Here is a 21176-nt window from a genome sequence, read left to right as displayed (position 1 = left end):
CTGTGTATAGCCCTATTTCAGCCAATAAATCTTCCTATTGATAGACCTGGGTGTATTTGGTTCTAACAGGTACCTTTTCTGGTATGCCAATAGGCACTATAAGGTAGCTGTTTTATCCCCTGTGACAGGGGGTTTTCTTTTGATCTAACATTCCAGCCTGTTAGCAAGACAAACCTACTTACCTTTTCTCTACTGGAGACCTAGTAGCTCTAGAAAAGGCAAGGCTTGATTTTTACATATGAAATAAACTAACAAGGTGGCTATAACCTTGGGGAAGAATCTGATTTCTTGCTGTTGCTAAACTGACAGAGTTATGGTTAGTCTAGTCATCAATACAATTAGAGATCTGAGAAGGATAAATTACAGCAGAAAATATAACAAATGGTCTGTGTATCAATTAAAATGACAAAGACTAGCCCATTACCTAGATAGCCATCCCATGCTTCTGCGGTCTCTAAAGCATTGGGGGCAGAGGTACCAGGACAACATCCATCTTTGGTTGCCAGGCCCAGAGGTGAGAGTTTTTCCTGTGAAGGAAGAACATAGGGAAGACTGACCTTACTTTGTCTAGGCAAAATGGGGCAACCAATTCTCCAGTGTCCTTCTTGTCCACATTTTGGACTGGGTCCTGGTAGTAGGTCCTGTGTTGAGTCATTCTTGCCCAGTAGTTAGCATTACCACAATCCAGATGGAGTCATTGTGGTACCCTGCCATCTTCCTTGGAAATCTTGGGATTACTGCTAGGAGCTGGGACTCTTTCTCTGTCCTAGTAAGCTTTTTCCATTAAACATTTTAAAAGCCATATTCATCAGATCTCTGAAAAGTTTGAGGACCATTATCTATTAATCATATCTGACGCAAACATATCTAGGCTTAACCTCGAAAACATATCTAACATGACTACAAGTTTGATTATTATAGATAATTATTAATCTGTATTTCTTAATTATATATTATATTTTTAAAGAAGTCATATAGGTACAATACCTTAAACAAGAGTAGAAACACATATATGTATATATATATATTAGCAAAAATAACTAAATTTGTATCATTATAGAAAAATTCATACCTATGTGAAATATTTGAGATTAGTAGTTGTTTTTTAAAATAAATTTAACAATCTACCTTTTTATCATATCATTTTATTTTAAAAGTAGATTCAATATATTTTTTAAAATTATCCCCCCTTTCGGAAAAAGATTCCTGAATCTAACCTCCTTTGTTCAGTTTCCTCCCTGATCATAACCAATAACAACTTGAAACTAACCCCACTAAACAATGACAAACACACCCGGAATGACCAGAAATCATCTACTCCATCTCTTGGGAATGTAAGCATCATGTTCTTTAGACTGTTTCCTATTGTCTGGAGAGATGGCATCTCCAGGGAATCCTGAGAAAATTGAGACCCTGGTCAAGTCCTGGGAAAACTATTTGTTGTCCAGTCTTAGAACTGTTACTGTTATCTGTCTTGTAGGTTTTCTTGGTTTGTTTCTTTATGTCTGTAGCCAAGATTTTCAAGTCTCCCCTGACCAAACCTGATTTTTATTAACCTTGAAGGAATCCATAGCCTTTCATTTATGGTGGAAACAAAAAGCATAACCTCTTCCCCAATGCACTACATTTTCTGACTTCCATTCTGAAGTCAAGACATCCCTAAAGTACATAGGCTGGTTTAATTTAGCAGTTCCTGTTATAATTCAATGTCTCTTAGCAGCTGCCATGCACTCACCCAACATTAAAAAAATTTTAAGTCAACAAAGCAACATGTAGGATCCATGTGCCCTCTGTATTGTCCATCCTTACCTGGCTTATTTTTTATATTACTCTTTTCTTTCTTTAAAGACTTTAGTCAAATTTTTCTTAATTATCTTTAACAGTTTAGAATAATTTATTAACTTTCATAAGACCAGGACTTGCTTTTGTAGGACTTGTGAGCAGGGATTGAGGGAACCTAGAGGCTAGTTTACACTTGACAAGTTACTAGGTACCACAGACACATGTTAATGGTAGGACTACAAGTTCCTTTTATCAGAGATAAGGTGAATGACTCCCTTTTTAGGAAGTAGGAAATTTCTTTAAGCCACTAAGGGAATGGGGAGTTTATCTAAATGACTGATCTTGGGAAAAGGACTTCATAACTTTTGTTTGTGTTGGAAGCATCACCCCAGCCCCTGACATTCATCCTTGGGGTGTCAACGGAGCAGAAAGTTCCATCTCAAGTCCCCTCCCCCTAGGAGTTGCCTTGGTCTGGATTCCACCTCTGGAAAAGCCCGCCAAGTGCTGACCTCTTCCAAGGGAAGGTCAGGACCATTCCCACAGGCTATTTAGGCCAATGCTAAGAAAAAGAACATGTTGTCTTTGGGTTTTGTGTGGGAAACCCCCCTTTCCCTGCCATGTTTTCCCAGCTACCCAGGAGTGCTGCAGTAAATAAACATGGGCATTGATTTGGTCTGTAACATGAAGGAAGGGCCTGCTTGCTGGGGTTTCTGTCATGCCCAGTTCCCACAGCCAGTGACCCCCCAAAGAAATTACACAGAGGTCTACATAACTTATAAACTGATTGGCCCATTAGCTCAGGCTTCATATTAGCTCTTATAACGTATACCAGCCCATTATTCTAGTATATGTTAGCCACATGGTTCGGTACCTTTTTCAGCAAGGTAGGTCACATCCTGCTTCTTTGGTGGTCTGAAAGGACTGCACAAAGAGCTTCGTTTTCCCCAGAGTACTCCTGTTCTCATTGCCCCGTCTCTACTTCCTGTCTGGTTAATCTGCCTATACTTCCTGCTTGACTACTGGTCAATCAGGGTTTACTTAAAACATAATTGACAGAATACAGAGTTGTCCCACATCATTGGTCTAATTTGGTCTGATTAAAATTATTTGCATCAGTGGAGAGACTTGTCTTAAGGATTATTCCTAATATGATGGAGGTCTTCCACTGAGGGGGTCTGTTTTTCCTACAGGCTCAGTGCCGTATGCTGGAAAATGCCCTTGCATTCTCTGCCAGGCTAAGATTGGCTTCAAGTGGGTGAGTTTCCCTTCTGGAGTACATGGCTGGTAGGGTCCTCAGGGGGACCCACTTTTCAGGATTTCTGTTGAAGTCATGGCTGCACAAAAAGCATGACACATGTAGCTAAGGTGGGCTTAGCTAAGATGAGATCCAGGTGTTTGGAGACAACCCCACTCATTTCTCATGCACCGCTGTTTTGACTCAAGAGTACTATGCGGTGGACACATTGCCACAGACTTGAGTTCCAATAGGCATGGGCTTCTGATGGGTCCTTGCGATTCCAAGCTGATTACTCAAAACACCGTTGGGTGGCCTTTTACAAAAATCCTTTTAAATTGGGGCTGTCTAACATCTAATGTAAAGCAAACAAGGCTCCGTAGCCCACGGTTTGTAGATGCGTGCTCCTGCCTGCTACCCCACTCCCCTCCCTGCTTCTCTAAGCTGTTTGCTGTTTGTCTCACTATCAGCCCCCTCCCCCTGCCCCCAGCTGTTTGTTGTTTGTCTCACTCTGTGATTTTAAAACAAATTTATTTCCCCTGTCCTTCCATTCTCCTGGCTTCTGCCACCTAACTATGCTGGGATTTTAAGTAGGTCAGCTGACACAGGTTTCTAAAAGTGTTATATTTGTCTGTCTGTTAGAATGATGTGGCCATAGTATGTCTGTGGATTTATGTTTCTGTGTGCTTGTGTACTTGTTTTAAGATAACTCCTGACTAAAACAGCTCTAGAAAAATACAAATATGTGGGTAATAACCATTTTGATCTCATCACCATCTTGGGTAAGAATACCCACATGTGCTAATATTTTTTGACTTATTAAAATATTCATTTTAATCTTATATTTACTAGCATTTGTAAACTGTAACTAATTGGATAAAATACACGTCAAAATTTAGCTTATATGCCCAATTTAAATAACAGGAAATGGTACCTAATACTCAAGTGCCTTTACAGATCTGAGGGTATGGCATTTAATAAAAGAGCTCCAAAGACAGGGACATGCCAGCTCCCGCAACACCCTTTAGCTCCTCCAAAAAGATGCGTGGTTGTGCTTGCTTCAGCAGCACATATATTAAAATTGGAATGATACAGAGAAGATTAGCATGGCCCCAGCGCAAGGATGACACGCAAATTCATGAAGCATTTCATATTTTTTTTAAAAAAATCCCCTCGCCATATAATAGTCAAAACACAAAATATACAGATTAAAGAAAGAATATTAAGAGCTGCAAAGGAGAAAGGTCAAGTAACTTATAAAGGTAAACCGAAAAGACTTACACCTGACTTCTCTATGGAAACCATGAAAGCCAGAAGGTCCTGGATAGAGGTACTGCAGAAACTAAGAGACCATGGATGCAAACCCAGACTACTATACCCAGCCAAGCTATCGTTCACTATCAATGGAGAAAACAAGACATTCAAGGATAAGAACAAATTTAAACGATACATAGCCTCAAATCCAGTCCTACAGAAAGTAATAGAAGGAAAATCACAACCCAAGGAATCCAACATTGCCAACACTGCCTACAATAACTCAGGCATCTAGTGACCCTTCACCAGCACAACTCAAAGATGGGAGACACACAAATCTACTACCAAAAACAATAGGAATAACCGGAGTAAACAACCACTGGTCATTAATATCACTTAATATTAATGGTCTCAATCCACCTATAAAAAGGCACAGGCTAAGAGATTGGATACAAAAACAGGATCCAACATTCTGCTGTTTACAAAAACACATCTCAACCACAAAGACAGGCATCTACTCAGAGTAAAGGGTTGGGAAAAGGTTTTTCAAGCAAATGGTCCTAAGAAAAAAGCAGGTGTGGCCATACTAATTTCTAACAAAACTGACTTCAAACTAAAATCAATCAGAAGAGATCAAGATGGATACTTTATATTCATAACAGGAACAATTCATCAGGATGAAGTCTCAATCCTGAATATCTATGCCCCTAATATAAAAGCACCCACTTATGTAAAAGAAATATTACTAGAACTCAAGGCAGACATCAAACCACACACACTAGTAGTAGGAGACTTCAACACACCTCTCTCACCAATGGACAGGTCACTCAAACAGAAACCTAATAGAGAATTAAGAGAATTATTGGAGGTAATGAAGCAAATGGACTTAACAGACATCTATAGAACATTCCACCCAAATAGGAAAGAATATACCTTCTTCTCTGCAGCTCATGGAACTTTCTCAAACCTGACCACATACTCGGTAACAGAGAAAACCTCCACAGATACAAAAAAAATCAGTGTCCCCCTGTGTCTTATCAGATCACCACGAACTAAAGTTAGAAGGCAACAACAATGCTACCCCCAGAAAGGTGACAAACTCATGGAAACTGAACAGTGAACTACTGAACCACACCTGGGTCAAGGAAGAAATTAAGAAAGAAATTAAAGTCTTCCTTGAATTTAATGAAAATAAAGAGTCAACATACTCAAATCTATGGGACACTATGAAAGCAGTGCTCAGAGGAAAGTTCATAGCACTAAGTGCCCACTTAAAGAAAACGGAGAAAGCATCATTGGGGACTTAACAGCACATGAAAGCTCTAGAAAAAAAAGAAGCGGACGCGCCCAGGAGGAGAAGAAGACTGGAAATAATCAAACTGAGGGTGGAAATCAACAAAATAGAAACACAGAAAACAGTCCAAAGAATTAATGAAACAAAAAGTTGGTTCTTGGAGAAAATCAACAAGATCGACAAACCCCTATCCAAACTAATTAAATGACAGAGAGAGAACAAGCAAATAAATAAGATCAGAAATGAAAAGGGGGACATAACCACAGACACAGAAGAAATTCAGAGAATCGTTAGATCTTACTACAAAAGCCTGTATGTCACAAAACTGGAAAATGCAAAAGAAATGGACATTTTTTTTAGATAAGTACCATATACGAAAGATAAACCAAGACCAGGTGAACAATCTAAATAGACCCGTTAGTCGTGAAGAATTAGAAAGTGTTATCAAAAAATCTCCCTTCCAAAAAAAGCCCAGGACCAGATGGTTTCAATGCAGAATTCTACCAGAACTTCCAAGAAGAGCTAATACCTATACTCCTTAATGTATTTCACAATATAGAAACAGAAGAGTCATTGCCTAATTCCTTTTATGAAGCTACAGTTACCCTGATACCAAAACCACACAAAGACCCAACCAAGAAAGAGAATTACAGGCCTATCTCACTCATGAACATCGACACAAAAATTCTCAATAAAATACTAGCAAACCGAATCCAAGAACACATTAGAAAAATTATCCATTATGATCAAGTAGGCTTCATCCCAGAGATGCAGGGCTGGTTCAACATACGCAAATCTCTCAATGTAATCCACCATATAAATAAACTGAAAGAAAAAAACCATATGATCATTCCATTAGATGCTGAAAAAGTATTTGACAAAATTCAACAACTCTTTATGATAAAGGTCTTGGAGAGATTAGGGATACAAGGGTCATACCTAAATATAATAAAAGCTATTTACAGCAAGCCAACATCTAACATTAATTTAAACGGAGAAAAATTCAAAGCCATCCCACTAAAATCAAGAACACGACAAGGCTGTCCACTCTCTCCATACTTCTTCAATATTGTGCTTGATGTTCTAGCAATAGCAATAAGACAACATAAGGAGATTAAGGGGATTCGTATTGAAAAGGAAGAAGTTAAGCTTTCGTTATTTGCAGTATCTGTTCAACTATGTTCATAGCAGCATTGTTTGTAATAGCCAAAACCTGGAAACAACCTAGATGCCCTTCAATGGAGGAATGGATGAAGAAAGTGTGGAATATATACATATTAGAGTACTACTCAGCAGTAAAAAACAATGACTTCTCGAATTTTGCGTGCAAATGGATGGAAATAGAAAACACTATCCTGAGTGAGGTATCCCAGACTCAAAAAGAGGAACATGGGATGTACTCACTCATAATCGGTTTCTAGCCATAAAATAAAAGACATTAAGCATATAATGTGTGATCCTATAGAAGCTAAATAAGAAAGTGAACCCAAAGAAAATCATATAGTCATCCGCATGGAGAGGGGGAAGTAGACAAGATTGCAGGGCAAAAACTGGGAACTTGCGGGTGAGGTGGCATGGGGCAAAGGGGAAATGGGATGAGAAATATGAGAAGGGGAGGATGGGAGGAGCTCGGAGGATTGGGATGGTTGGGATATAGGAAGGATGGATACGGGAGCAGCGAAGTATATATCCTATCTAAGGGAGCCATCTTAGGGTTGGCAAGAGACTTGACTCTTGAGGGGTTCGCAGGTGTCCAGGAATATGTCCCCAGCTGGTACCTTGGGCAACTAAGGAGAGGGAACCTGAAATGACCCTATCCTATACTGATGAATATCTTGCATATCACCTTAGAACCTTCATCTGGCGATGGATCGAGGTAGAGACAGAGTCTCAATTTGGAGCAACGGTCTGAGCTCTTAAGGTCCAAATGAGGAGCAGAAGGAGGGAGAACATGAGCAAAAAATCAGGACCACGAGGGATGCACCCACCCACTGTGACAGTGGAACTGATTTATTGGGAGCCCACCAAGGCCAGCTGGTCTGGGACTGAATAAGCATGGGTTGATTCCGGACTCTCTGAGCATGGCGGTCAATGAAGACTGATGAGAAGCCAAGGACAATGGCACTAGGTTTCGATCCTAATACATGAACTGGCTTTGTGGGAGCTTAGCCTGTTTGGACGCTCACCTTTCTGGACGTAGATAGAAGGACCTTGGTCTTCCCACAGGGCAGGGAATTTGGACTGCTCTTCAGTATCGAGAGGGAGGGGGAATGGAGTGGGGGGGAGGAGAAGAGGAGTGGGGATAGGGGGAGGGAAGTGGGGGGAGGGCAATATTTGGGAGGAGGGGAGGGAAATGGGAAATGGGGAGCAGGTGGAAATTTTAATTAAAAAAGAATAAAAATAAATAAATAAGTAAAAAAAAAAAAAAGAAAAAAAAGAAAATGGAGAAAGCATACATTGGGGACATAACAGCCCACCTGAAAGCTCTAGAAAAAAAAAGAAGCAGACACACCCAGGAGGAGTAGAAGACTGGAAATAATCAAACTGAGGGCTGAAATCAACAAAATAGAAACACAGAAAACAGTCCAAAGAATCAATGAAACAAAAAGTTGGTTCTTGGAGAAAATCAACAAGATCGACAAACCCCTATCCAAACTGATTAAATGACAGAAAGACAACACACAAATAAATAAGATCAGAAATAAAAAGGGGGACATAACCACAGACACAGAGGAAATTCAGAGAATCGTTAGATCTTACTACAAAAGCCTGTATGTCACAAAACTGGAAAATGTAAAAGAAATGGACATTTTTTTTAGATAAGTACCATATCCCAAAGTTAAACTAAGACCAGGTGAACGATCTAAATAGACCTGTTAGTCGCAAAGAATTAGAAACTGTAATCAAAAATCTCCCTTCCAAAAAAAGCCCAGGACCAGATGGTTTCAATGCAGAATTCTACCAGAACTTCCAAGAAGAGCTAATACCTATACTTCCTTTTATGAAGCTACAGTTACCCTGATACCAAACCACACAAAGACCCAACCAAGAAAGAGAATTACAGGCCTATCTCACTCATGAACATCGACGCAAAAATTCTCAATAAAATACTGGCAAACCGAATCCAAGAACACATTAGAAAAATTATCCATTATGATCAAGTAGGCTTCATCCCAGAGATGCAGGGCTGGTTCAACATACGCAAATCTCTCAATGTAATCCACCATATAAATAAACTGAAAGAAAAAAACCATATGATCATTCCATTAGATGCTGAAAAAGTATTTGACAAAATTCAACAACTCTTTATGATAAAGGTCTTGGAGAGATTAGGGATACAAGGGTCATACCTAAATATAATAAAAGCTATTTACAGCAAGCCAACATCTAACATTAATTTAAACGGAGAAAAATTCAAAGCCATCCCACTAAAATCAAGAACACGACAAGGCTGTCCACTCTCTCCATACTTCTTCAATATTGTGCTTGATGTTCTAGCAATAGCAATAAGACAACATAAGGAGATTAAGGGGATTCGTATTGAAAAGGAAGAAGTTAAGCTTTCGTTATTTGCAGATGATATGATAGTAGACATAAGCGACCCCAAAAACTCTACCAAAGAACTCCTACAGCTGATAAACATCTTTGGGAATGTGGCAGGATACAAGATCAACTCCAAAACATCAGTTGCCTTCCTATACACTAAGGATAAGGAAGCAGAGAGGGAAATCAGAGAAGCATCACCTTTCACGATAGCCACAAATAGCATAAAATATCTTGGGGTAACTCTGACCAAGGAAGTGAAAGATCTATTTGACAAAAATTTTAAGTCTTTGAAGAAAGAAATTGAAGAGGACACCAGAATATTGAAGGATCTCCCTTGGTCTTGGATTGGGAGGAACAACATAGTAAAAATGGCAATTCTACCAAAAGCAATCTATAGATTCAATGCAATCCCCATCAATATCCCATCAAAATTCTTTACAGATCTGGAGAAGACAATAATCAACTTTATATGGAAAAACAAAAAACCCAGAATAGCCAAAACAATCTTATACAATAAAGGACTGTCTGGAGGCATTACCATCCCTGACTTCAAACTCTATTACAGAGCTACAGTATTGAAAACAGCTTGGTACTCACATAAAAACAGAGAAGTCGACCATTGGAATTGAATAGAAGACCCTGACTTTTTCCCACAAACCTATGAACACCTGATTTTCGATAAAGGAGTTAAAAGTATACAATGGAAAAAAGAGAACATCTTCAACAAATTGTGCTGGCAAAACTGGAGGTCAATCTGTAGAAGAATGAAAATAGATCCATATCTATCACCATGCACAAAAATCAAGTCCAAATGCATTAAAGACCTCAATATCAGTCGGAACACACTAAACCTGATTGAAGAGAAAGTGGGAAGTACTTTACAACACATGGGCACAGGAGACCACTTCCTACATATAACCCCAGCAGCACAGACACTAAGGGCAACATTGAATAAATGGGACCTCCTGAGACTGAGAAGCTTCTCTAAAGCAAAGGACACTGTCACTAAGACAAAAAGGCAACCCACTGACTGGGAGAAGATATTCACCAACCCTGCAACTGACAAAGTTCTGATCTCCAAAATATATGAAGAACTCAAAAAACTAGACCGTAAAGGGCTAATCAACCCAATTATAAAATGGGGCACTGAGCTGAACAGAAAATTATCAACAGAAGAATTTCAAATGGCCAAAAGACACTTAAGATCATGCTCAACTTCCTTAGCGATCAGGGAAATGCAAATCAAGACAACTTTAAGATACCATCTTACACCTGTCAGAATGGCTAAAATAAACACCAATGATAGCCTTTGCTGGAGAGGTTGTGGAGTAAGGGGTACACTCATCCATTGCTGGTGGGAATGCAAACTTGTGCAATCACTTTGGAGAGCAGTGTGGTGGTTTCTCAGGAAATGCGGGATCAACCTACCCCTGGACCCAGCAATACCACTCTTGGGAATATTCCCAAGAGATGCCCTATCATACAACAAAAGTATATGCTCAACTATGTTCATAGCAGCGTTGTTTGTAATAGCCAGAACCTGGAAACAACCTAGATGCCCTTCAATGGAAGAATGGATGAAGAAAGTATGGAGTATATACATATTAGAGTACTACTCAGCAGTAAAAAACAATGACTTCTTAAATTTTGCATACAAATGGACGGAAATAGAAAACACTATCCTGAGTGAGGTAAGCCAGACCCAAAAAGAGGAACATGGGATGTACCCATTCATATTTGGTTTCTAGCCATAAATAAAGGACATTGAGCCTTTAATTCGTGATCCTAGAGAACCTAAATAAGAAGGTAAACCCAAAGAAAAATATATAGTCATCCTCCTGAATATTAACCTTCATCAGGGGATGAAAGGAGACAGAGACAGAGACCCACATTGGAGCACTGGACTGAAATCTCAAGGTCCAAATCAGGAGCAGAAGGAGAGAGAGCACGAGCAAGGAACTCAGGACCACGAGGGGTGCACCCACACACTGAGACAATGGGGATGTTCTATCGGGAACTTACCAAGGCCAGCTGGCCCGGGTCTGAAAAAGCATGGGATAAAACCGGACTCGCAGAACATAGCAGACATTGAGGACTACTGAGAAGTCAAGAACAATGGCAATGGGTTTTTGATCCTACTGCACGTACTGGCTTTGTGGGATCCTAGGCAGTTTGGATGCTCACCTTACTAGACCTCAATGTAGGTGGGTAGTCCTTGGTCTTCGCACAGGGCAGGGAACCCTGATTGTTCTTTGGGCTAACGAGGGAGGGGGACATGATTGGGGGAGGGGGAGGGAAATGGGAGGCGATGGCGGGGAGGAGGCAGAAATTGTTAATAAATAAATAAAATATAAATAAAATAAAAAAGGAATATATAAAAAGTTAGTTATGGAGAATTAAATGTTCAATAACTTGTACACTTACATGGCAGGACTTCTCCAGGCTCAAGGACAACCTCTTCATTGAAAGGGACATGGACCCCATCAGTAAATTTGCATGCATACGGGTCAAGTGTACACAGGAAATAAGACTACTAGAGTCTCCTGGTTTGTCTTCTGTTGTGTAGACAAGATCAGAGAAACTTCCTCCCTCCATATAAGGAGACCAGGACTTTGAAAGTCCACTTAGACTAGCCTATATGAGTCACTTTTCAGAGATGCAGAGACCAGCTTTTGAACCCTGCTCAATTTGTAAACCTGGATGCCAACAGGTCTAATCACCACAGAGGGTTGAGGAGTTCAGCAGGGGACATTTGGAGATGGGGATCATTGATGTGGGATTCTCCTCTATATGCTGCGAATACCATTGGTCTTAGGCCTGCACAAGGCAGAATAGGGTAGGCAGGGAAAACTAAACTGAATGCGAGGAGAAAGAAGATGGAGTGAAGGAGAAGCCATGTAGCCCTGCCAGAGACAGATGCTGGATCTTTACCCAGTAAGCCACAGCCTCATGGTGATACACAGATTAATGGAGATGGGTTAAATTAATATGTAAGAGCTAGCCAATAAGAAGTTAGAGCTAATATTCCAAACAGTGATTTAAATAATATAGTTACTGTGTGATTATTTTGGGAGTCTGGGTGGCTGGGAAATGAACAAGAAGGCTCATACTACAGATCATGATAGTTCTTCCTCCCTTTTGACTCATGGTAATGGTTGTCATAATGCTTTCTATAGGGCTAGAAGTGATGGCTCCTAAGAATTGGACTCTGATATGAAGAATTTTATTAACTCTGATATATCTAGAAATAATAGGTTTCCAAATAATTTATCTGAAAACTTTAAAAAGCTATGCCTGGATACCAACCCAAATAATAGGTGGTTCTTGTAGATGATATATATTTTTTGAAGTTGAATAGAGCCTTGAAACCCTGGAGCAAGGATTATGTGCCGGTTTGAAGGAAGAGGGCTGTTACTATGCTAGTAAGTCAGTAATGGTTAGAAACATGGTGAAACAGCCAAAGGAAAGGGAAGTCCTAGAGAGCTCCTGGTATTTTTGGAATGACTTCTGGGATTAAAAAGTTTAGTTAATGTTTCTAGCAGGACCCTTCCTTTTGACTGTATTATGATGGTCATTCAGACCATGCATTCTGAGCTGTTTGGCACAGTTTAATCACCACTTGGAGAGAGGCTGAGAAGCTACAAAAGGTTCTGATCTTGGAGTCAGTGTGGTGATAAAACAGGAGGACCCTGAGTATTCAGTTTCCTATGGCACAAATTTTTAATAGCTTTAACAGGTGAGAATGATGTAAAAGAAACTTGAAGTGATTGATGTTATAAAGAATTTACCAATAGATTTGCCTAGAAGACATTAAATCACACAATGTAGAATTTAGCTAAGGGAGAGCTGCCTGGTGCCCATGGAGGTCAGAAGAGAGCAGTGGCTTCCCTGGAAAGTATCTTGTAAAACTTATTCTGTTAGAAAATTTCTAATATCTAGTATGCTAATTTAAATGAAAAAATGTCAAGATACCTTTGAGCCTCTTATATTCCTATCAGTAATCCAAGAATCATTACTGTTTCCTTACCTGGGATGAATAAAAGACCCCCAGGTCTATTGCCATTCTTTATTGCCACCACTACTACTGCTATTGTTGCTAGAGTGTCGAGGGCACCACAGCATGCACTCAAAGGTCAGAAGATAGCTTTGTGGAGTTAGTTCTCACTTTCTACCTTTATGTGAGTTCCAAGAATCAAATTCAGGCCTTCAGCCTTCCAAGGCAAGCTCTTTACCCACTGAGCCATCTCACTGCAACCTGTCTCCCAGTGCTGTTCTTATCCTGACTTTCTATTGGGAGTCCACGCTCCTGAGTGACTTATAGACAAGGAAGCAAAGCTCAATGCCCTGACTGAGGTGAGATGCTGTGTTTCTCCATGTACATACATCCTGAACAAACAGTCAGTCTTCAATTTGTTCTTCGGTAATTTCTTAAACATGTGCAATATATTTAGATCATATCCACACTCCTATCCCTTCCACAACTCCTCCTGGACTTTCTCAACTTTATCTCCTTCTTCTCTTTTTGTAACCCACTGACAGCTGACATTAACTAGGAAACTGGGTGTGACCATCTAATACCAGTGCTGGGATGGGAGTGGAGACAGGAGGATTGCTGGACATCTTGGCTGCCAGTCTAGCTGAAAAGGAGGTGTTCTATGTTTAGTCAGAGGAGACCTTGCTCCAAAGGAGTAAAGCAGGCCATGGTAGGGGGAATGCTGGTCTCCACATGCACGTGCACGGGTATGTGCACTCGCACACACAGGTCCACACATGTATCAACCCCCCTCACAGAAACCATGGTGAGCTTCATTCATATTTGAAAAAAATTAATCAGTATTCTCCTTGAAATCAGGAAGAAGAATAAAAAGAAGCTCACAGATGGGAGAAAATGCTTACACATCATGAATTCTGTAAAGACCCAAATCCTCAGGCTGGGGATACTGCTTAGCTGGTAAAGTGTTTGCCATGTGAGCATAAGGAGTCAAGTTCAATCCTCAGAGCTCATGAAAAAAGCTAGGCATGGTAGTTCATGCTTGTGATCCCAGACCTGGAGATAGGAGGGTGGCTGTGGCCCTGGCCAGCCTTATGCAGTTTACACGGCCTACGTGACAAATTCCAGAGTCAGTGAGAGATGCTTGGTCTTAATTAATTTTCCTGTTGCTGTGATAAACTACTCCAACAAAAGTGTTTAGAGGAGGAAGGGTTTATTTAGCTTGCAATTCCATGTTGTAGTCTATTATTGCTGGAACTTGACCAGAAGAGAGAGTATGTCTGTACCTTTCCACTGCCATAACAATCAGACTCCCCTTACTGCCAAAACATAGCCTCATGGTGGTCTCAAGGTAAAAATGAGACCCTGTTTCAAAAAAAAAACCAAGATGGAGGACAAAGGTGACCCTTGGTATGAACACACACACACACACACACACACACACACACACACACACAGAGGCACAGAGGGGAGGGCAAACAAGGAAACAGCTGCAATTAAGTCCTTCATGTTCACAGGGGAAGGAACTGGCATACATTGTGGGGTTTGTGGGTTAAGTTCAGTCACCCCGCAGGGTCATTTTGGCAACAGGTGCTACAGACAGATGAGACATCAGTTTTTGGTGCAGGACATAGCAGACTTCTTGCAGATCCAGTATTTCTCCACTGCACATGGAGCATCATTCCAGCCGTCATCTCTGAATTCTGCACAGTCTTCTTCTCCTTCATTGTTGGGCTCTCCTTTGTTCCAATATTTCATGAAACTGCAAAACCAATTGAGGTTTGAATGAGACTGGCTCCCACGGCTCACATATTTGAATGCTTGGTCTCCAGTAGGTGGAACTGTCGGGCAAGGATTAGATGTGGCCATGTTGGAGGAGGGAGTGTCATTGGGGGTGGGCTTTGCGGTTTTAAAAGTTCACAACTTTCCTACTTAGCTTTCTCTGTCTTGTGCTTATGGATTGAGGTGTGGAGTATTAGCTGCTTCTTCAGCACCATGCCTGCTTTCCTGCCGCCAGGCTCCCTGGCATGATGTTCAGGAACTCTAACTCCCTGGAGCCATGAACCCCAATTAAATGCTATTCGTTCATAAATTTCCTTGACCAATACCCATAAAAGTATGAGAATTAGTTCCACGTCCTCTTTATCAACTATGTTTCCCCCTCCTCATCTCTCCTTTGTGTGAGCTTATTTGTGTGTGTGTATGTGTGTTTATGTGCAGAAACATGTACACATTTATGGTTGTATATGTAGAGGCCATAGGTCAACCCCAGGCATCTTTAATCACTTTCCACCTTGATTTTAGAGGCATGGTCTCTCACTGGCCTAGAGTTCACTAATTCAGCTAAACTGTCTGTTTAATGAGCATCAGGGATCTATTGTTTCTGGCTTTCCAGTGCTGAGATGACAAGCCCATGCCAAAACACTTGGCTTTCTTATATGGTTTCAGAGGATAGAACTCAGGTCCTCATGCTTGTATTGTATGATGGTGAGTTATCACTGTCAACTTGATACAACTTAAAGTCACCTACAAAGACAGTCTTAGGGATTGTCTATATTGGACTGGTCTGTGGCAGTGTCTGTGGAGGATTTTCTAAATTATGTTAAGAGATGTGGGAAGATCCAGCCCACTGTGAGCAGCACCACTACCTAGGCAGGGGCCCTGAACTGTGTAAGAGTGGAGAAATCCAGCACGCACGTGAGCATGTACGCTTTCATCTCTTTTTCATCTCAACTATGGATGTGATGTCAGTAACTGCCTCAGCTTCTCCCAATGACAGACTGGAACCTCAGATTATAAAAGGTGAACTAAACCATTTCTCCCCTAACTTGCTTTAGTTGGTGTTTTATCATAGCAACAGAAACGAAACTAGATCACACAACAAGCAGTTTATCAACTCATCCATTGCCTGCCCCTCAAAATGTTTCTGTAATTGGAATGGGATGCTTTCACTTCTGCCCCACGTGCATTGCAGCAGATATGACTTGTTCTGGGTCAATGAGGACCCAAGTCCTTTGACCTTGGCCCATGATCCTTGTGATCTTTTTTTGTTTGAAGAGGGTCGTTTTACTGAAGGTTTCTTCTTCAAATATAACCAACCAACTCAAATTCCACAGATTTAACTATCTCCATCCCCAAGATTCGGTACATTCAGCTCCTATATACCCTACTCAGGCCAAAATCGAGGAACAGCATCTATGCCCCTGAACCCATGGACACGTCACACTGGCCAGTCTAAAGCCTGGTATTCGACATTAGTTATTCATTCCCACGGGCACCAGAATAAGACTTCAATGTCTTCAATGCCCCCCCCACATGTACATGTGCAACAACCCCACAGATATGCACATGCACCTACCCCACACTTGTGTCCATGCCCCTGCCCCACACATGTGTGTACACATAGCGGAGAAAGTATTCTGGGGTTGGTTTTGTTTTGCTTGTTTGTTTTTAACCAGCATTCATATCTCCCCCCCACACTCGCTTTCTGACTATGGGTGTTATAGAACTAGTTTCCCGAAGCTCCTGCAAGCATGCCTTCACCATTATGGTGAACTGTTCCCTCAAACTCTGAGCTAAATCAATCATTCCTTACATTCATTTTATCAGGCATTTAGTTATAGCAACAAAAACTCACTATCCTATAGATTTTCTGTTAATATATTCATTTAAATGCCTCATGCAGACCACAGACCTCCTCCTCCATATCTGCTGGTGGATAAGATGCACTTGGCATCTTATTAGCACATGGTTATGAAGAGTTTCTTCCTTCATGAATTATGTCTTTTATGCCAAGAGGGCTAGGGTACGGAGACATATCCAAAAGAGAACTCTAGCCAGCATTTGCTGGTGCCATTGTGGTTTGAGTGTGAAATGTCTCCCGCAGGCTCAGTGTTTGAACACCCAGCCCCCAGCTGGCATTGTCTGAGAAGGTTGTAGAACCTTCAGGCACTGGGGGAAGCAGATCACTGGCGTGGGCCTCAAGCTCTTACAGCCTGACCACTTGTTTCCTCTCAGCTTCCTGACTGCCATTGCCATATGACCAGCCACCTCCAACTCCTACTGCCATGCCACACCCACCATGAATATGTCCCCTGGATCTCTGAGCCAGGAAAATCCTTTCCCTCTTAAGCCATCCTTATCACAGCGACAGAAGTAAGTAACACACCACCCAATGCTATAAGCTATTCCTCTTTCCCAGACTTGCCTGAACAGCAAATGTGAACCATCCAGCCAGTGCCACATGCCTTCATGCTTCAGGTCTGACAGACCCATCCAGGCATAGCCTTTCTCTTTAGACATCCCCTGCAGGAAGCCCTGGAGGGCAGAGAGGTAGTCAGCTAGAGGCTACTGACCATGTAGTCTCCCTATTGTTTTCCTGCCCCAACTCTAAGCAGGAAGTTCTGCTTGCAGTCTGATATTCATCTTTCCAGGGTCCCACAGGTCTCAGGATTCCCACCTCTGTATCCTGTTTGTTCTGAGTTGCCTTTCATGGTACGTGCTAATATCGCCTGCCTGCCTGTCTTATGAGTTCTGAGCATGCTCAGATGGATTAACTTACCACAAGGTACAAAGGCTAAAGCCAGCTTGTGCCAGTTCTTCATTTCTGATCTTGCATATGATCTCTTTTGAGCTCCGCATTGCGGGATGACCCATTGGTAACATGAATTCGGTCAGTATGGCAACATTTACAACAGGGGAGTTGGCAAATGGTAGACACTGGACTTTCCTTTAAAGTTCAGTAAAGGAAGTCATTCAGTGCTTCCCAGTGTACCAACAGAAGCCACTTGCATTTTGTGTTACCCAAAGCACCCACTCATATTTAGACACTGTACGATGGTGGTGGTTGTGGTGGGTTGTGTGTATGAAACATGGTGTTTGGGACATTTTTCTTTCTGCTCTTCCTTTCCCAAGTGGAGTAAGCAGCGCTCACCCATAATCCAAACTAGCAAACTTGTATCTCCTCACATGCCTGTGGTCAGTCAGACACATGCACCAGAGCTGTTTGGATCCTACCAGACATACCTGCTCCTCATCACTTTTGATAACCACTAGTTGGGCTCCTACTTCCCTACAGGCGGTGACAGAATCATGCCAGTTCTGCTGGAACTTAGAGAAGTAGTAACAGTTTCCTTGGAAGAGGGTCCAGTCCCAGCGGCAGGGGCGGCACAGGTGGTCTGTTGGGGGAGATTGGTCAGGATGGGCATGTGCTTGGATGCCCATTTCCATGCCCACCCAGCCTTCAAGCCCTGCAGGATCTCCTCAGACACAGCATCCTGGGCTGCCATTCCTCTCTACTCTCTGAGAATTTACCTCACCAAGAGAGAACCTGGAAGTCCTGGCTTCCCCTCAAGCCTGGGAGAAGTATGAACTTAGAGCTCAGCACAGACCTTTGGAGATTGGCTAACTGAATTTCAGTCATGTTCACTGTTCTTTTTAAGTACTAACTTCCATTGACCCTAATTTCAACCAACCAGTGAATAAATTAACTAGTGTGTGTGTGTGTGTGTGTGTGTGTGTGTGTGTGTGTGTAGTCATGCCCATGCCATGGCATGGACGTGGAGGGCAGATGACAACTTCAGGGAGTGAGTTCTCTCCTTCCATCTTAGGAGTCCCAGGAACCAAACTTAAGTCATCAGGTTTGATGGCAAGTGGTTTTAACTGCTGAGCAATACTGCCACCCGCTCATCATCTCCTTTTTATAAAGTTATCGAATCAAATGAGAAGACGTGGAGGCTCAGAAGTGGATGGTGGCTGAAGCCAAGCCATGTACCATGGAGACCCTTTGAGTGCCCAGGGCCTTTTGCCTTCCAGTCACTCACTTATTTGAGGCTTCAGTTGGCTCATCTCCTTGTAAACCTTCTCCTTCTTTGCCTGTTCTTGTCCCTGGGTGTTGGCAATACTGGAGACTGTGACAAGAAAAAAAAGTCTGCAATTATTAAACACTTTATAAGTCATGGCCTGCACTCATTCCCCAGGGAGATTTAAACAAACAAACAAACAAGTATCTTGTTTAATGCCTCTCTTTACAATTGCAGGGGGGTGTGCGTGTGCACGCGCATGTGTGACTGGGGACATGCTGTCACACACCTGAGGAGCCAGAGGATAGACAACTCCGGGTGTTAGTCTTCACCTTCCACTTTGTTTGATATGGGGTCTCTTATTCACCACCATGTAAATCAGATTAGCTGGCCTACCAGCTTCCAGGGTTACAGAAACATGCCTTACCATGTCCTGCTTCACATGTGTTCTGGGATCCAAACTCTCAGGTCCTCATGTTTCTTTGACAAGTGCTTTTAACCAGGAGGCTATCTAGCTGCTGGTTTAATATCTCTTGAGGATGAGGAAATCTGATATTCAGAGGAGACTGAATGGCCAGGGTAAGTGGAGCCCGGACCCTCTTCTACTCTAGAGAGGAGAAGAGCTCTGAGAAGTCCCTAACCGTTACCCTACCTCCCCCATCCCCCATTCCTGCCTGACCTTTGATGAGGACAGCCAGAAGGAGAACAGCAGAGAGTGTGAGGCATAGCAGCTGCAGCACAACGGGGATGTGGCCATGGCACAGGTGCCCTGCAGGAGAGAAGGTGTGAGTTCCATCACAGCAGTGTCCCTGACTCGCTATGACACCAGCGTCCTCTTCCCAGGACTATGGCTTCCACTGCCCCGGGAGCCATTGTGCCTGTGTTTCAGCTTTCACTTCCCTAAGATACAAGATTCTTTTCTAAGTCAACCATTCCATAATTGAATAGTCCAGTCCTCATTTTCCTTCTTTCTAGGACTCAAGATTCTAAAAACCTGTGTCTATCTCTCTAGAATCCCAGAACTTTAATTCCTCTCCACTGTCTCTGAAGAATGCCCAGAATGTCCAGGAGTTCAATGCCCAGACTCACCCTCACCACTCTAGGTTTTCAGCTGTCATCACCCCCAGGGCCCCAGAGTCCAGAGTCGCATGTTCTACCTTTCAAAGACCCAGGAGGACAAATTTCTTCAGAATATAGTTCAGTCCCTTTAGACTCAACCACACCAGCATTTAAGAACCCAGGTTTGCATCCTTGAATATTTCAGGGCGCATATGAGCCTCTGTCTGCCTCGGACCCCGGAGTTGAGTCTCCCAGATAGCCACCCAAAGACTCAGGACTCTAAAAACTCAGCTTCCACTTGCAGAAGACACAATCTTTGCTTAGTAGAAGGGAGGAGTCTAGTTCTAGCCTCTGCTTCTACAGGACCCCAGAAGTCCAGCCCTCAGGCTCTACACCTCAGGATCCAGTTGTGAGTCCCCTCTACTGGACTGAGAAGAAGAGTTTTCAGCCTCCAACTCCACAGCACACACAGTGTTCCTTTCCCTAAAACTCGAGTGCCATCCTCAGCCTCCACCCTATAGAAACCAGGAGTCCAGTCCTTAGCCCATACCTCCACACTACCTAGAGGTCCAGTCTCCATCTTCCTCTTTTCTCAGTCTTAGAGATCCAGATTTCCATTCTCCCCCTCCCCAGGACACAGATGGCTGAAGAAACCTGTCTTTTCCCTTCTCCTTTTACCTGCAGCTCTTTTGAGGACATAGGGTGGTTCGAATCTGAAGCCTTTGATGGAGTATCTGGTGCCGCTGGTTATCAGGTGTTCCTCATCTGAGTGGACAGAGCATCAGTCACATCCTTGGCAAACTGAGACTCGAGGTGGCCCCACTGAGACCCCTCTCTAAGTCCCCAGAATCTAGAACTATTCTTACCCAGGGAGCACAGCTGCTGCACCCTCCCGTCCTCGGAGTCATTCATGTTTCACTGATGTCCTACTGTGCTGGCGACGGATGGGGACAATAACATCTATTTACCATGCACTGTTACTCACTCCTTGAATCTATTCCGAGTCAGGAAGTGAAACAAGGAACTGTGAGACAGGAAGATGCTAGAGGGAGGTGGCTGAACCTCTGACACACCATTCCATGTAACTACCATTTCTGGAATGGAAGGGCATGCAGCAGCTCTATCGTTCTTAGAAACACAGTCCTCTCTGATCTGGTGACATGCTGTCTCGTTTTGAAGATGCCATCACTTCCAGTCCATTTGTGCTGACTTGGG

The 21176-nt window shown here is 42.4% G+C and overlaps 1 protein-coding gene and 1 non-coding gene across 2 annotated transcripts; one reads left to right on the top strand and one right to left on the bottom strand.

Annotated features, from left to right (window-relative positions):
* Window positions 1-4067: 4067 nt before the first annotated feature.
* Window positions 4068-4174, top strand: LOC130872341 (U6 spliceosomal RNA). Its single transcript, XR_009056942.1, has one exon. It is a non-coding gene; the product is annotated as a U6 spliceosomal RNA (small nuclear RNA).
* Window positions 4175-14559: 10385 nt separating this feature from the next.
* On the bottom strand, window positions 14560-20902 carry LOC130871733 (CD209 antigen-like protein C). Its single transcript, XM_057765312.1, has 7 exons — window positions 20828-20902; window positions 20640-20726; window positions 19582-19671; window positions 18924-19010; window positions 18127-18278; window positions 17309-17418; window positions 14560-14863 (listed from the first exon to the last, which is right to left on the bottom strand). Exons 1-7 carry the CDS (start codon window positions 20871-20873, stop codon window positions 14713-14715), a joined length of 723 nt encoding a protein of 240 aa, XP_057621295.1. The 5' UTR covers window positions 20874-20902; the 3' UTR covers window positions 14560-14712.
* Window positions 20903-21176: the final 274 nt, after the last annotated feature.

This window comes from Chionomys nivalis, chromosome 3, assembly GCF_950005125.1.
Source record: "Chionomys nivalis chromosome 3, mChiNiv1.1, whole genome shotgun sequence".
Lineage (NCBI taxonomy): Eukaryota > Metazoa > Chordata > Mammalia > Rodentia > Cricetidae > Chionomys > Chionomys nivalis.
The sequence above is the reverse complement of the archived record's forward strand: the minus strand, read 5'-3'. Positions and strand labels throughout refer to the sequence as shown.